Source organism: Acipenser ruthenus, chromosome 8 (assembly GCF_902713425.1).
Source record: "Acipenser ruthenus chromosome 8, fAciRut3.2 maternal haplotype, whole genome shotgun sequence".
Taxonomy (NCBI): Eukaryota; Metazoa; Chordata; class Actinopteri; order Acipenseriformes; family Acipenseridae; genus Acipenser; species Acipenser ruthenus.
In genome coordinates, this window is record NC_081196.1 from 7,688,175 (window position 1) to 7,703,453 (window position 15,279).

At 34.4% G+C, this 15,279-nt stretch overlaps 2 protein-coding genes across 5 annotated transcripts in view; both read left to right on the plus strand.

Annotated features, from left to right (window-relative positions):
- The window catches only part of LOC117972795 (beta-arrestin-1), a 58,628-nt gene extending 50,035 nt beyond the window's left edge, over positions 1–8,593 (plus strand). Inside the window, exons 10-16 of one of the 4 annotated variants that reach the window (XM_059028351.1) lie at positions 170–242; positions 738–875; positions 1,231–1,314; positions 2,120–2,143; positions 4,582–4,649; positions 5,914–5,965; positions 6,378–8,593. In XM_059028351.1, the coding sequence (XP_058884334.1) occupies positions 170–242; positions 738–875; positions 1,231–1,314; positions 2,120–2,143; positions 4,582–4,649; positions 5,914–5,965; positions 6,378–6,489 (551 nt within the window). In that variant the 3' untranslated portion in view covers positions 6,490–8,593. The remainder of the gene's footprint in view (positions 1–169; positions 243–737; positions 876–1,230; positions 1,315–2,119; positions 2,144–4,581; positions 4,650–5,913; positions 5,966–6,377) is intronic. The other 3 variants (XM_059028353.1, XM_059028352.1, XM_059028354.1) reach the window with 3 other exon arrangements.
- Positions 8,594–10,285: 1,692 nt separating this feature from the next.
- LOC117972618 (olfactory receptor 52E4-like) lies at positions 10,286–13,314 on the plus strand. Its single transcript, XM_034922321.2, has one exon. It carries the CDS (start codon positions 12,199–12,201, stop codon positions 13,204–13,206), a length of 1,008 nt encoding a protein of 335 aa, XP_034778212.2. The 5' UTR covers positions 10,286–12,198; the 3' UTR covers positions 13,207–13,314.
- The last annotated feature ends 1,965 nt before the right edge of the window (positions 13,315–15,279 follow it).

The following is a 15,279-nucleotide window of genomic DNA, read 5'->3' on the forward strand; positions in this document are numbered from 1 at the left end:
CAATTGGGTTACACGTACAGGATCTGTTACGTTTGGAGTGAACCTGTACACTTGTATGTAGTGCTATTATTGGAATTGAAAATGAATGGTTACCAAATGCATTGCTTTTGCATACAACCACTGTGTTAACGTAAAATAACAACATCTAATCTTTTGTGTGTCTGTGCAGTGCGTCAGTATGCAGACATTTGCCTGTTTAACACGGCACAGTACAAGTGTCCTGTGGCAATAGAAGAAGCTGAGTAAGTTCTATAAAGGTTTTCAACGCATTTCAATACATAATAATACAAATATGTCATGCTTTCTACAACAACAAAACAACAACAACAAAAAAACAGCTACAGTTCATTCTGTCAACTTAGTGGACATTTAAGATTCTACAGTATTTGAAAAAAGAGCATCTCTGTCCTGAAAACCCCACTGTATTGGAACATATTATTGTAAAAAAAATAGACAAACACGATATATTAATTTTGCTGTTTATTTAAACAAATATCAATATAAATGCACGTATTTGTAACCGTTTAGTGATATTTCTAAGTGATTTATCTCAATACTAAATGAATAATACATTTTCTTATTAGATTAACAATATAAAGAACAGTGTATATATATATAAGGAATTGCATTAAATATATTTCACTGTAGTGTAATTAATGTTATAAGAGTTGTGCTGTTTAATTAAATCAAATGTCTCTTATTGTTATAAAATATATCTTTGTGTCTGTTTTGTTCAGTGACTTTGTGGCCCCCAGTGCCACTTTCTGCAAAGTGTATACTCTGACTCCATTCCTTGCCAACAACCATGACAAAAGAGGCCTGGCCCTGGATGGAAAACTCAAACACGAGGACACGAACTTGGCATCCAGTACTTTGTGAGTATTTGTACCCTAATGTTGTAAAACCAGCAGCTTATTGGCTGGGACTGAACCTGGTTAAGTGTGGGGCTGTGCGGGACAATGACCCTGCAGTAATAATATTATAGACTGTTATAGATTTATGACATTATAATCCCACAATACATTTGGAAATGTTTTTTTTTTTTTTTTTTTTTAATTGTACATACCCTATTTATTTCTCTGTAAAATTCTAAAACAGCATTTATAAATGACACTGTGGGTAGGTGGCAGTGTTGTATGGAAATTCTAGCAGCACTACTGGATCCAAAGGCATGCAGGTTTATTGAAAATGTAATGTATTCTAAATTATTATTTCTATTTCATTTTGTAGATTAAGAGAAGGGGCAAATAAAGAGATCCTGGGGATCCTAGTGTCTTACAAAGTCAAAGTGAAGCTGGTTGTATCCAGAGGCGGGTATGTTGATTATGTATTTGGAACTAACTAATAATAAAGAAATAAATTGCATGTTTGTTTGTTTTTAAATCTACATACAGTAGATTTTAAAAAAAAACTTGGCATGAGAGGTTCTCATGAAGTTATTACATTCAGTTGCCTTGCCACCAGGTGTCTCTGTTGCTTCACATAATCAGAGTTCTCCTGGCATATGAAAGAAAAGAAACAAACAGAAAAAACCTGTTTATGCCTCGTTCTTCCTTGGTTTGCTTACAAATCAGTAAATTGAGGTTTTAATTCGAACACTATATAATACTCATTGACAATCAAATTATAGCTGATGCTGACATTCATTAAACATTTTAAAAGAAAGTTTAGAATTTAAAAAATATAAATGGTGTAAGAAAGTATATATATATATATATATATATATATATATATATATATATATATATATATATATAATAAACACATAGTATGCACCAGTAACCAATGCATAGTTTAAATATTAGACGGAGGCAAATGGATTTATGAAATATTAGCAATCTCTGACCTATGTTTAATGGAATTGGTGGTAGCCTCAATTAACAATTAGCTTGATTTTCATTCACATAATTATTTCATATTTTCAGCGGGTGCTGACCATGCATTATTTCTGGAGTGCAAAAAGGGTATTTTGATATTGGAACAAGAAGAGTTTTTAGACTGTTTTCAGCGTCAAGATGAAAGTATACAATATTTCAACGTTATCATTTTATGTTCAGCATATGTATGCAGGTTATTGTGCCTAATTGTAAAATATATGTTAATTTCTTAATAATTTCAGCCTCTTGGGAGACCTTGCATCAAGGTAACTGGTACAACTTTGTTTGATATGACCACGTATTGCATGACATTGTTAAAACAGTGTTCCTCCAAACTAACAAACCTAATTATTCAAATTGTGTACAAGAAATCGAACAATTGTTAGCTTGAACCTCCCAACAAGGTTACTGGGTGTTTCAGTAATACATTTAGACTGGAATGCTGTTTGTATTCTTATTGGTGCATCACAAAACAGTGGTTTTCAACCTGATTTTCTTTCATTAAAAAAATTCCAATAATAAATCCTTTTCACAACACCAACCAAAAGCTCCCATGAAAGGCAGCTTTTGGGTCACCTGGCACTTGCTGTAGCAAAAGCAGTTATGCTTTACTGGCACAGTGTTAGTCTTAGGCTCATAATAGACAGGAGCTGAGCACACATACTCGTATTCCTCTGCAGTCACGTCTGAAAAGGCAGCTTTGAGAGGTTGCATGTATAACGATAAGTGTGCACTGTGAGTCAGGGCAGTCCAGCAGATGGCTCTTTAGGCATGTATGGCTCACTGAGCTAAACTTAAATCGGAGACTTCAAAAGAGGCAAACTGAAAATATTGTGAAGCACAATTAACCTAATTATCCACAAATCTCCCATAGAGACATATTTGTATGTTAGTACAGTCCCATAATGGTTCCATAACAATTTCTTGATAATTGGTACAGCCCCCCCAGGTTTAAAACCACTGTTGACAGTATACATAAAACAATCTGCATGTCCATCAGTGAAGTTAACAATTAGAATAGAAGATTGATGTTTTACCACACAAGCAACTTTTCTCTTGGTGATTTTTAGGCCACAGTGATGCATGCGTAGTAGCATGTGTTCCATGTTATCACACAATTACCAAGATGTGGAAGCTGGAGTAATTAAAAAAAAAAAAAAAAAAAAAAAAAGGAACAATTTAGGTGAACATTGCAAAATAGCTGAAACTAAGGGCATGTGAATAAAAGTTTTTTTTTTTTATTGTATTCTCTCTGAAATGTTTAAATGAAAGAGTTTAGATAAAAAAAAGAAGTGCCACTGCCAGCCTTAAAAACTGCACAATTAAAGACATATACTGTAAGCTACAGCTACAGCCACTCATGGCAAAAAAAGTAGAATCCATGCATATCAAAGTCATTCATTCTGATTTTAAATGACATTTTCTTTACCTTTTGGGGCTGACTAAATTAAGATAGATTTATTAAGGTTTTAATTAGGCTTTATTTCTGCCACATGTTACCAATTGCACAGAACAAACTTTAAGAAAATAAAAGGGGATTACGGATGTGTCAGCATTTTGGTAGATACATTTCAAATGCTGTCTGTTAATGCGTGGATCTTCTGCTTATCAGTTGGTGTGTTTTTTTCGCACCAGCATCATCTACTTTCAAAGGCCCAGATGTACACCACAACGTAAACAAGGAAGAAGAAGCTCTTGTTTTGTTTTTTCAATTGATCTAAACAGTGGTGGATCACGGTTTTAATATTCAGTTAAGACAAAACATATAATTGTACTTAAAGACAAGCATAAGAGAGTCGCACACTGTTAGATATTCTAAAAGTCCCTTTTTTAAATGATTTAAGCAATGGCAGTATTTAGATTCACCACCTTTTAGATTTAATAGAATTGAAAAAGAAAAGAAACGTATATATCTAAGCATCTCCAGATGTTTATTGATCTCTTATATTTAATGTATTTGTTTTATTTGAAAAGGAATGAGCATCCCTGATCCAGTTTGCAAAATGCAATGAGATTTGATCGAATAATACAAGAAACACAGTGGCTGTAAAGGCACACGAGAGCTTTGAAACAAGCCCTGCTGATTCAATGAGGAACTGTTAGTGAATAGCACATTGTGGGATCAGTTGAGTTATAGGCATGCAATGAAGAGTATCACAGCAGTTGTGACTGTTTAAAAATAATATTACAGGGGTTCATTTTGTGTAGGAGATAGTTCTGTTGTGTCTATAGATGTGTAACTGTTCATGAAGTATCCGTTGTAAAATCTGTGTCTCTTGACATACAGCAGCATGGCTTTCACAATCTTCTTGAGCTCTGTTCTCATAATCTGATAAAATCATTTTATCTGATAAGCAACACATGCAAGGATAGGACTTTACTACCATATTGTTCATGCATGTCGCAGTCTTTATTTCATGTTGGTGAGCTGTTTAAAATCATGTTGGTATTAACCAAGATGGAGAGGTTTCAAAGTAGGTTTTAAATCCCAAGAGGTTTGTGCAATACTGTAGTTTTTGAAGTCTATAACCCCACCTGCTAGCTGCATTACAGGATACATTCTTCCATCAAAAACACAATAACAATTTCAAAATCAGTCATTACAGTTCATTGGCTGCAAACGATTACATGGTTGCATCAAATACAATGTCAAGTTGCCTGCTAATTATGAAAACAGGTTTATATCTTTCTGCTTCTTTTTCAGTGACGTTGCTGTCGAACTTCCATTCACTCTAATGCATCCCAAACCAATTGAAGAATTATACAGAGAAGGTATAGTGAACCCTGTAAATCTTTATTGTCAATTTGTAAGGTTTCAGAAAGAACGAACCTTCAGGCAACAAAATCAATATAAGAATACATGCTAAAGTGCTCCCTCTAAATGTGGCTCTTTATGCTGCTGGTCTAGCTGGCAGTATGGTCATGGCTCCAATTTGCCCCATCATGCCTTTCCACTAACACATGCATTCACACACAGTGTCTAAACAGTGGAACTCAACTACAGCATTATAAAAGGGTGGCACTACCGTATTTAAAGTAATTGTAGCTCACAAAATAATTCTTACCTGTTTGACACTTCCATTAGCTACATTAGTCTCAAATGTAGTTTTTAAAGAAATATGTGTTGTAGCACACATGTGTTTTCTGTTTAAAACATGTTATTTGGTATATCTTTAGGTAAAAGGAAGTTTGCAGTTTCTGTGCCTTTTTTTAGGTCATCTGCACTTCCTGGGTCATTTAACCTTGACAGTGTTTTCTGGGTCAAAACATGTTACTGGCTGAAGGCATGTCAGTTGATAGGGGAAGTAGGTGGTTGGCTGGTTATAGGAAACAAGCCACTGAAGGGGTGGGGCCAATTTCGTCCTCCAGGTGAATTGACCAAGCAAGTGCAACACTAACTGAAAGCATGCATTGCAAACAGAGATTTATTTAACCAAGTGTAGTGCCTCTTATAATGTTTTTTTTTTTTTTTTTTTTTTAATTCATGTTTACAATAACATGTGTTTTTTTTTTTAAACTGCACATATGAGACCTACAGTATATAATAAACCCATGTACGCTTTATGGAATTGTTGTTAGCTACTATGACTCGTTTTTGTGTTTAAAACATACATTCTGGGTAATTTACTGTATTAGCTTAGTTCTTAATTCAATAATTTTACAGCTCATTAAAGACAATATTTATTTGGATAGCATTACCCCATTATCAATAATGTGTTAGCACATTTGTTTATTGAACACATTTCTATTTTTCCATTGCATTTTTCTCCAAGCTCTTTGAATTTAAATTAGCAACTGCAATACAAATATAGCAATATCTAAATATCTGTGTTAGTTCATACCTTGTTCAGAATGTAACATAACTGTTATTGTCTATACCTTTTGCCATATATGGACCTGGAACAGTGCTGTCCCCCCAATGGCATCGCAATTTATGAACTCCATGAGCACTGTCTGGACTGTCTTCCTTTGTCACACCTAAATTTTTTAATGGTATATTGCTGTATTATCAGTATTGTTTTCACTTTGATTTTAGTTCCAGAAAATGAAGCACCCATTGATACAAATCTGATAGAATTTGACACCAAGTAAGCAAAGAATTGACTGTCACGGACATGCATGCTGTCTGGGTTGCATGGTGATATAAATATTGCATGCTTTTTTCTTTCCACTATCTGTGTCTATTTGCAACCATGAGTCTTCTTTCTTCTGTTTATCACCCGCACCATTATCGTCATGCATGCACAGAAGATAAACACAAGTAAGACTAAACTTCATTAAATGGTCACTGCAAAAAAAAATACCGTAGCAGAATCCAGCATGTTTACAAAGGCATCTATTTTAACTAACAATGCAGCATGTATGTGGTTTTACTTATTTGATGCAATTTCTGTGGATGTTAAACACTGGTATATGAAACAATGTCAATACCTACCTAGGGCAAACACTACAAGAAATGTCAACGTGAATAATATTCCTTGATTGTTTGATTTACCTTAGCGATGACGATATTGTGTTTGAAGACTTTGCCCGCCAGAGGCTCAAAGGGGCGAAGGATGACAAAGAGGAAGAGGACGAAGGCGCAAACTCGCCAAAGCTGAACGACAGATAAACAAGCTTGAGCGACTCAGTTGTTTACTGTGGTATTGGTGCATAGTGCTAACAGAGCCCAGGAGACCTTTTAACTCACAGTGCTGCCATTGCTTTGTTCTTGTTCACACTCTTAAAAAACTACTTCTCAGTACACATCTGCACACTTACAAGTCTGTAATGTTGAGATAACCTAAACAGGTATCAATACAAGTATCAAATAAGATTCTACTTTGCTCCCGTGAGAATGGTTGTGCCCATGGCAGCAAAGAAGTCTTGCATCGATATCATGTTACAATTTAAGATAATTTATTAAAAGTCACCCTCATTAAAGAACTTATGTGGTCCTCAATTAAGGACCTGATGGTCTGTTATACAAACCTGTAAAACTATGACTTTGTTGATGAGTTAAAATTACTATTTCTGCTTTGGCAGTGACAGTAATAGTTCTTAGTTCTGCATGGTTGCTGACATCTTGGCTTTCATTGTATCATGAGGATCAAGTTAAAAAACAAGAGAGGCCATATTCCAAGCTAAATCTGACACTTCTATTTATATATTTATATTCATCATGGTGTTGACACAACCGTTTGCTTTTATAGCAAAACAGAGTGTAATGATATGTACAGTAATTCTCATATTTGTGCTCAAACATCATGGACAGGATATTTTGTATGTGTAAAGAGGGTACGTGCTGTATGTTAATATTGATATAGAATTAGAAATGCAGCATCTTTTAATATGTTTATTGTTTCTTGGCTCTATAGATTGTGAGGCAGGGATGGATGTGACCTACTATAAACTCAAAGAATATCACACATGTGATTGATTGATTGTTTTGACCCCTGACCAATGGAAAGAGTTGATATATAGACCATGCAATGTATCAAAGCTAATGCGTTATCTCTAGGGCTCCAAGATTATAACATTTTCCCGACAAGGACAAACATGGCACCTACACATTCCAGTCTCTACAGTTTGGCTCTGAGTTACGGTTCATTATCTGAGGGGAATACTGTATATGAAGAGAGAGTTGCCTTGCTAATTCGCATGTAATCTGCACTTCTGTCATAAGGAACAGATGTCATGACTTAACTTTTTGTATGTCAGGTAACTAAAGAATGTACACATTTTTAAAAAGAGAAAAAAAAGTAGTGTTAAGTTTTTATTTGTATATTTTTAAAATGTGCTGTCATGGTGTATTTTATTTAAAATGTTGTCTGTAAATGTCGAAAGCATATACTTTTGAGATTCTGGAGATGTGCTTTTGGCTCCAGGTTTCCTGTAGTATGTGATTCCCTAACAGAACTACTGTAGCACAAAGTATAGCCTAGGTAAAGAGTAAAAGCCCTGGGTATGAAGCACAATGCTTGATACTTTGCTGCAGAGCTCTCATTTAAAATAGTTTCCATTTTAAAAGCAAGTGGGTTTTCTTAAAAGTTATCTAATAGTACGGATCTCCTTTCTTTCTTTTTTTTTTTAACAAAAAAGCCTTAAACATCATATTCTTTGTACAGCCATCCCATCTTCTTTTCTCAAGTTTGAAGTTTCATTTTACTTTTAACTTTGCTGCATTCTCTCTGGTCATTTTCAATTGTAACCAGGTCTTATAGTAAAGATTTATATCTTTCCAAGACCTTATATTGGAAACATATACTGTAATAGGTCTTAATAGCATGAAGACATTCTTGCTCAGAATAAAACAAAACAGTCTAGGTTAATTTACTAGACTTCTCATTTTGAATTCTTAAAACCTGAAGTTTACCTGTGAGAAAAAAAAAAAAGAAAAAGATTGGCTGTGCTATACCCATTATAGAGTATAGCTTAGGGGGCTCCCTTAGCTATAAGAAGCAGCTCACACTTTTTAAAAGAAGAGGAATGTACTATTGTATGTAATAGTCTTTGGCCCTTAACATTTTCTACTCTTGTTACTGTATTATTTGCCTCAAAACAATACCAGCCTTTACAATAAACCATAGTATAATATTAAAAAAGATTCTACAGTTCAGTAAAACGCTACGATTGGGCAAATTGGGGACCTCCGAAAATACAAAACATAATTGGTGACTCTTTTAAAAAAAAAAAAAAAAAAAAAAAAAATTGAAGATATGTAGGGACATAAGTATCAGTCAAATGACGAAATGGTTCTTCTAGGCTTTGGAAAAGAAGGTATAATGAAATGAATCCTTTACACCTGGTTCACTGTTTACAAATCATACACAAAAGTACCTTCTCTGGCCACAACATTGCATTTCATTTTTAATTTACCAACTTGATAAAAACGAATCCATGTCTGGGAGGTTACTAGACATCCTCTGCTTTTGACCAACTCCGAGTAAACCTGGTTTTTAGTCCAGTGCGAATCATGCTTTAGAGAGTGAATTCTTATCCACCTGATGTGAACAAAACTAGTTGTGGTATGGATCGCATCATTAATTGAACACAGAATGAATATCTGATTGGCTAGGTCTGCCTTGTTTAAACAAAATACATGTTCTGTTTCTTCACTTATATATAATACTGAAAAGACAATCCAAATAGACCATGGATTATGTATGCTTAAATATAGTCACAATTATTATTATTTGTTTATTTAGCAGACGCCTTTATCCAAGGTGACTTACAGAGACTAGGGTGTGTGAACTATGCATCAGCTGCAGAGTCACTTACAATTACGTCTCACCCGAAAGACGGAGCACAAGGAGGTTAAGTGACTTGCTCAGGGTCACACAATGAGTCAGTGGCTGAGGTGGGATTTGAACCGGGGACCTTCTGGTTACAAGCCCTTTTCTTTAACCACTGGACCACACAGCCTCCAATTGCTGAGATCAGCAGATTCAAGTGGATTGCCTCAGCAAATACACTGGATTAATATATGTGTGATGTATCCTTTCTCTTTAGACGTTTTCAAATTTGCCACAGCCTGTTTTTTAAATGTAGGGTTAGAACTCAAATAGATATTTTTTTTTACATTTTGTTTTAATTGTTTTGTGGCTTGACAAAATGTATGTTTAATCCAACATTTTATTTGCATGTTTAGTACACAAAAAAAAGCTAATAGGGCAACATTCTGAAAAGAAATACATTTATGTATCATGGCCTGTGATTGGGAGCAATTGTTTTGCTTTTATTCCCCAGTTGATTTATGACCAAGATATGTGAATAAAAGTATTAAAACAGATATTACGTTGAAATGGATATTTTAGCAATGCTTATAGCGCACAAGACAACAATGGTTAATAGTGTGTTTGTTATAAACGCTAAAGGGAGTTCTGTAACAAACATCTTTTTCAATATTTTTTTTACAACAAATAATAAGACTGCAGTAACACCCAAACATTCCGAAGTATTCAATAAAAAGAAAGCTAAATGTTTACATTGGAAATTACCAGATTTATTTTTTGTTTGTTTGGTTAAATGAGTAAAGATCTTGCCTTTTTATTTATGATAGAGTTAATTATTACACTGTCGGTGTTGGTGACTATCTACCCTAACAAAATGAAAGCTAGTATTTCCGAAATGAAATGCGATTGATATGCTTATTGATTCCGGGTGTGTTGTATTTTTGTAAAGCTGTGACTGTACCATTTCCAAAATATTGCTCTACTTGTTCCCTCTGTTGTTCTAGGTTGTATTTGTGAAGTTTAAATATTCTGTCAGGTCTAAATAAATCATTATAGTTTAATTAAATAATGTATGCTGTTGTAAGGTCCTTATTTCATACATTTTGGAGCACAAAGAAAAACACTACATTGTAAGGCACTGCTTGAATTAATCAACTAAGCTTACCAAGGTTATGTTGGTGCAGCCTCACCCATATTATCAAATGTTTCCTTTCAATGTTGTGTGTACAAATATTTAAACCATAAGTTATTTTATTATTATTTGTTTATTTAACAGACGCCTTTATCCAAGGCGACTTACAGAGACTAGGGTGTGTGAACTATGCATCAGCTGCAGAGTCACTTATAATTACGTCTCACCCGAAAGACGGAGCACAAGGGGGTTAAGTGACTTGCTCAGGGTCACACAATGAGTCAGTGGCTGAGGTGGGATTTGAACTGGGGCCTCCTGGTTACAAGGCCTTTTCTTTAACCACTGGACCACACAGCCTCCTATAAGTATGGAATTTCTGGGTTTTTATCACTTTTACTTTTTGTATTAAGTAAAAATCCTCTGCATCCTGCTAGGTAACCAGAGATGCACTGACAGTCTGCTAGAACTCCATTTAAGCTTCAGGAACAAACATAATCCTTTACACCAGGGGTCCCCAAACTGTGGTCTGTGGGCCGTGACACAGGCCCGGGTGAGCCGCGGGAGCAATGACATTCTATGTACAGTATTTTTTTTCTATTAGTGAAAAGCAGGTGCCGGGGAACAGCTGTAACTGTAGAAAAATAAAGTGTAACAAGGCAGTATTGGCGGACTGTCAATCAAATCAGAAATTCACAAATCAGAGCTAACAGATTGCCTACCTGTAGGCGGGATGTAGAGCGAGAGCTCTGACAGCAGTGTTAAGGTCATGTGATCACTCTGCTGGCAGATGTAAATAGTGTGCTCAGTATTAATAAAATTACAATATGTCGAATCCGCTACCAAAGAATATGATTTGCAAAGTATAAAGAACAAAAAAGGCAGCTACAGCAGTTTGAATGCATTTGTACCGTGGGCTTAGTTTTGAGGTGCTGGAATGGGTTTTTTCTTTTGTAGAAACGCTTTCATACTAGCTTTTGTACTTGATAAAATTAAATTGATGCCTATGCCGGTGAATATGTTTTTGTGACTAATTAGCTATTAACATTTAAAATATTGAGTACTTTGATGTACAGCTATACAGCTTTGTCTGTACAGTACAGCCATACACCTTGGTTTCAGTATGATGCCACTGTTTAGATAAGGGACGTGCAAATTGTGTCCTGAAGAGCCATTTCAATCAATATTTGGACATTTTGTTAACCAAGTAGGCATGCTTTTGGTACAACTTGCATCGTGCAATTGTATCTTCAATATCTGTAGCACAGGAAGCTTTTTTCAAAAAGCTTTTTTTTCTGATAGTTTGTCAAGAAATGCTGGCAAATTGTATTTTCAGCATGGGCTTTCAAGGTACAGCAACACCTGCTTAGTGGTAGTTTGAGTATTGCATAAGCGCATCACAGGTATTGCTCCACTGAAATGAAATTGAACAATTGCTTTCTCATTCTCTTGTGGGGTTGAGAAGAGCCTGTAAAAAAAAAAAGGGCTTATTAGAAATGAGCACAAAGGATAAATGAATCCCGCTGAGTATATCCTGCTATGTCATAAATACCCTTTAAATCATACCCTGTTGTAGCTGACCTTATTTCAGTATGCCGGTTTAACCTCTAGCACTCAAATCCTTCCATGTCGGTGAGTCTTTTCATTTTAAACCGTATTATAAGGCTTTATTTGTAAAATGATAATGTGTTTTATTTAAATAATGAGGGTCTTGTTTTTAATAAAAAAAAATTATAAGAATAATAAAACAATGTTTTGTAACTTCATTCTTTTCACTCTTTGAAACATAATTTATAATACAAATGTTTATAAAACATGTGATAGCTGTGAAGATTTATTACTGTTTATTAGATTAACTATGATATATTTATATTTGATCTAATAATTAACATATCATAAACACATCTACTGCAACAGTATTTCTAAAATGCATTTACATTATGCAGCTGTAATACTAATATGATAACAGTACGTAGATATGATTAGCTTTGAATGTAATCCAATTACATATTTTTTACAGAAACCAGAAATGTCAACAGGAAACATCTCAGCTGTAAACACAGAGTTTATTCTGATTGGATTTCCTGGACTAGAAGGCTACCAGCACTGGCTCACTATTCCTTTCTCTGTTATGTATATTCTAGCCATTGTTGGGAATATTTTACTCATTTGCATTGTTAACCTTGAACCTAATCTGCATACACCTATGTATACTTTCCTTTGTGTGTTGGCAGTGGTAGATATTGGTTTATGTACTTCTACAATCCCTAAAATGCTGCAGATTTTCTGGCAAAAAGCCTGCAGTATTTCTTTTGAAGGATGCTTTATTCAAATGTTCTTCATTCATTTCCTATCTTCAATGGAATCCTCAATACTGGCAGTAATGGCTTATGACAGGTATGTTGCAATATACAACCCCTTGCTTTACACATCTATATTGACCAAAGCTAAAATGGCTAAAATTATGGGGGTACTTTTTGCAAGATGTTTTATTTTAGCTGGACTTGTACCTGTTTTAGCATCAATGTTGCCTTACTGTTCAGCAAATACTATCCAACATTGCTTTTGTGATCATATGGCTGTTGCAAAGTTGGCCTGTAAAGATATCACAATGAATAGTTATTATGGTCTAGTTGTAGCCTTTGTGATAGCAGGCACGGATGTCACATTTATCCTATTTACTTATGTAATGATTCTTCGAGCTGTCTCAAAGCTTGGATCAAAGGCAGCCCGGGTCAAGGCATTTAACACCTGTGGCTCCCATTTGTTTGTTATAATGTATTTTTATACAACTATATTGTTTACTTTTGTAACTTATAGGTTTGGTAAAAATGTTCCACCCCGAATTCATGTCATGTTTGCTGTCTTATATCTTCTTGTGCCACCAATGTTAAATCCTATAGTTTATGGAGTGAGGACAAAGGAAATTCGTCAAGGATTTCGAAAACATTTTTTAAGGAAAAACATTAACCCAAATGATAAATGATTTTTTTTTTTTTTAATTACTTTAAATATACAGGTTGTTGGTTTTTGTTTTGTTTGCTAGTATCACAAATAAATGAGTCATTCATTTTCACTTGACAAATAAAAATGAATTGAATAATCTGTCAAGATGCTAGTAATAAAAAACTGAACAGTTTACTGCAGCTAGGAGGCAAGAGGTAGTACTGGTAGAGTACTTAATACAGAAGGCAACAGCTTGTATATTTATATAGTCTTGACATTTCTGGTGTATATAAAATGTATAAATAATCCATATGTGAAATGGAAATGATATGTGTTTAATATTTTTTGTATTACTATCATATTTTTTTTAAATTTAGGCAGATATATATCTTAATAAAAATGTTTTTTGTGAACACTTTTTTCTTGTTATTTGTTAATATATTTGAAGTATATTAGCAGCTGATACAAAGCAGGTGGATGTATAAATATTATTAACATGTTATGAAATGATATGTGACATTTAAAATAAAGATGTATTTGCAAAGATACAACCTCAATTACACACACACAAGCTCTGTATTATATAAAGGAATACTTATTTGCAAGGAAATGCTACAAACCCGTCTATTAGGCATATTGGTAAAGCATATCACCATATTGATAAATGAACATGCCTGTAGCAACAAAACCTCTCTCCTAGTTATCAGCCTCTGAGTTGGAGGAGTCCTCTTTATTACTTGACTTCTCCCAGACAATGACTCCCGCTTCGTTGATGTCTGTCTGTATGTCAGGGATAATTCGAGATCGGGCAGTTGAGTTTTGTTGATCTTTTCTCAGGCTTTTGTTGCTGATTTTAATACACACATCACTATACTCAAATTTAAGACACAGGCCATTTTTGAGAAAAAAAAATGCCTTAAAAAGTGCACCTTAAATTCAAAGGAATACAGTGCAAAAAATAAAATATAAAAACAAATTAATACATTTTAAGATGTTATCTGTGGTATTTGTTTACTTCTATTAGTATCGGCCAATTCAGGTAAAAAAATAAATAAAAAATACATGGATTTGAATGAATGGATCTATTTGAGAAACTTCTGTGCACAGGACACAGGACAAGCAGTCATGACATAGCTCTGTGTCCATGGAGCACCTGGCCTATTTCCTTATATGGTTTTATTTAGTGCAAAGGTGCTGGAAACCAAAACCACCACTATGCCAAATACAGTACATGGGCACACAAAGAATGCTTCAAGATGCAGGTAAGACTGTCATAAAGGGGATTCTGAGTCTTTACTATAAGTACCACCAGACGCCCAGGTAAACCAGCGGCTCTTAGAAGAACTGGGGAATAGTGCTATAAAAAGTGTTCAGATGTACATGGCTACGCTCGCTCCAGCAGCACATACTCCCCCCCCCCCCCCCCCCCCCCATCCTTTGTGTCTGGGACCCTAAAAAACTGTTCACAATGCCTGTGCCCCATGCTCTGTAACTATATTTCAGCTATGTGTAAAACCATGGCCAAAAGTTTTGCATCACCTAGTAGAATTTTAAGATTGAGACATAATTATATATATAAAAATAAAAACAAAAAAAAAGAACTACATGAAAACATAGTTTAGATGTTTTATTTAACATCATGTAATCAATGAAACTACAAAATTATATTGCAAAAGTCTACCGGAAGCCACAATAATTTTACATTTTTTTCAGTTTTTTGTTAAGTATATGGAAAACTACAAAGCGGTTTGTAGTTCAATATGTTAATGTAACATTATTCAGCAGTGCTATTTCTGAATCAATTCTAAATGTTATATTTTTTTTTAAATAGTTTTGTTGGTGATTGAGTCTTTTTTGAGTGGTGATTGAGTTTTTTTTTTTTTTTAAACTCTGGTTTCACATACCTTGATAAGCACTAATCATGGGTTACCTAATGTTACCTTAGGTCAAGTAAGATTAGTGCTAATTAGGGTTCTGTAAAACCAAATGTTTACCTTTGAAAAAATTATAATAAACGGATACTACTGAATAAATAAAAATGATTAAAACAACAACAGTAGTCAGCAATTGTTTTTTATGATTTTCTCCCCAAAATGTATTTTTAGGCTCAGCT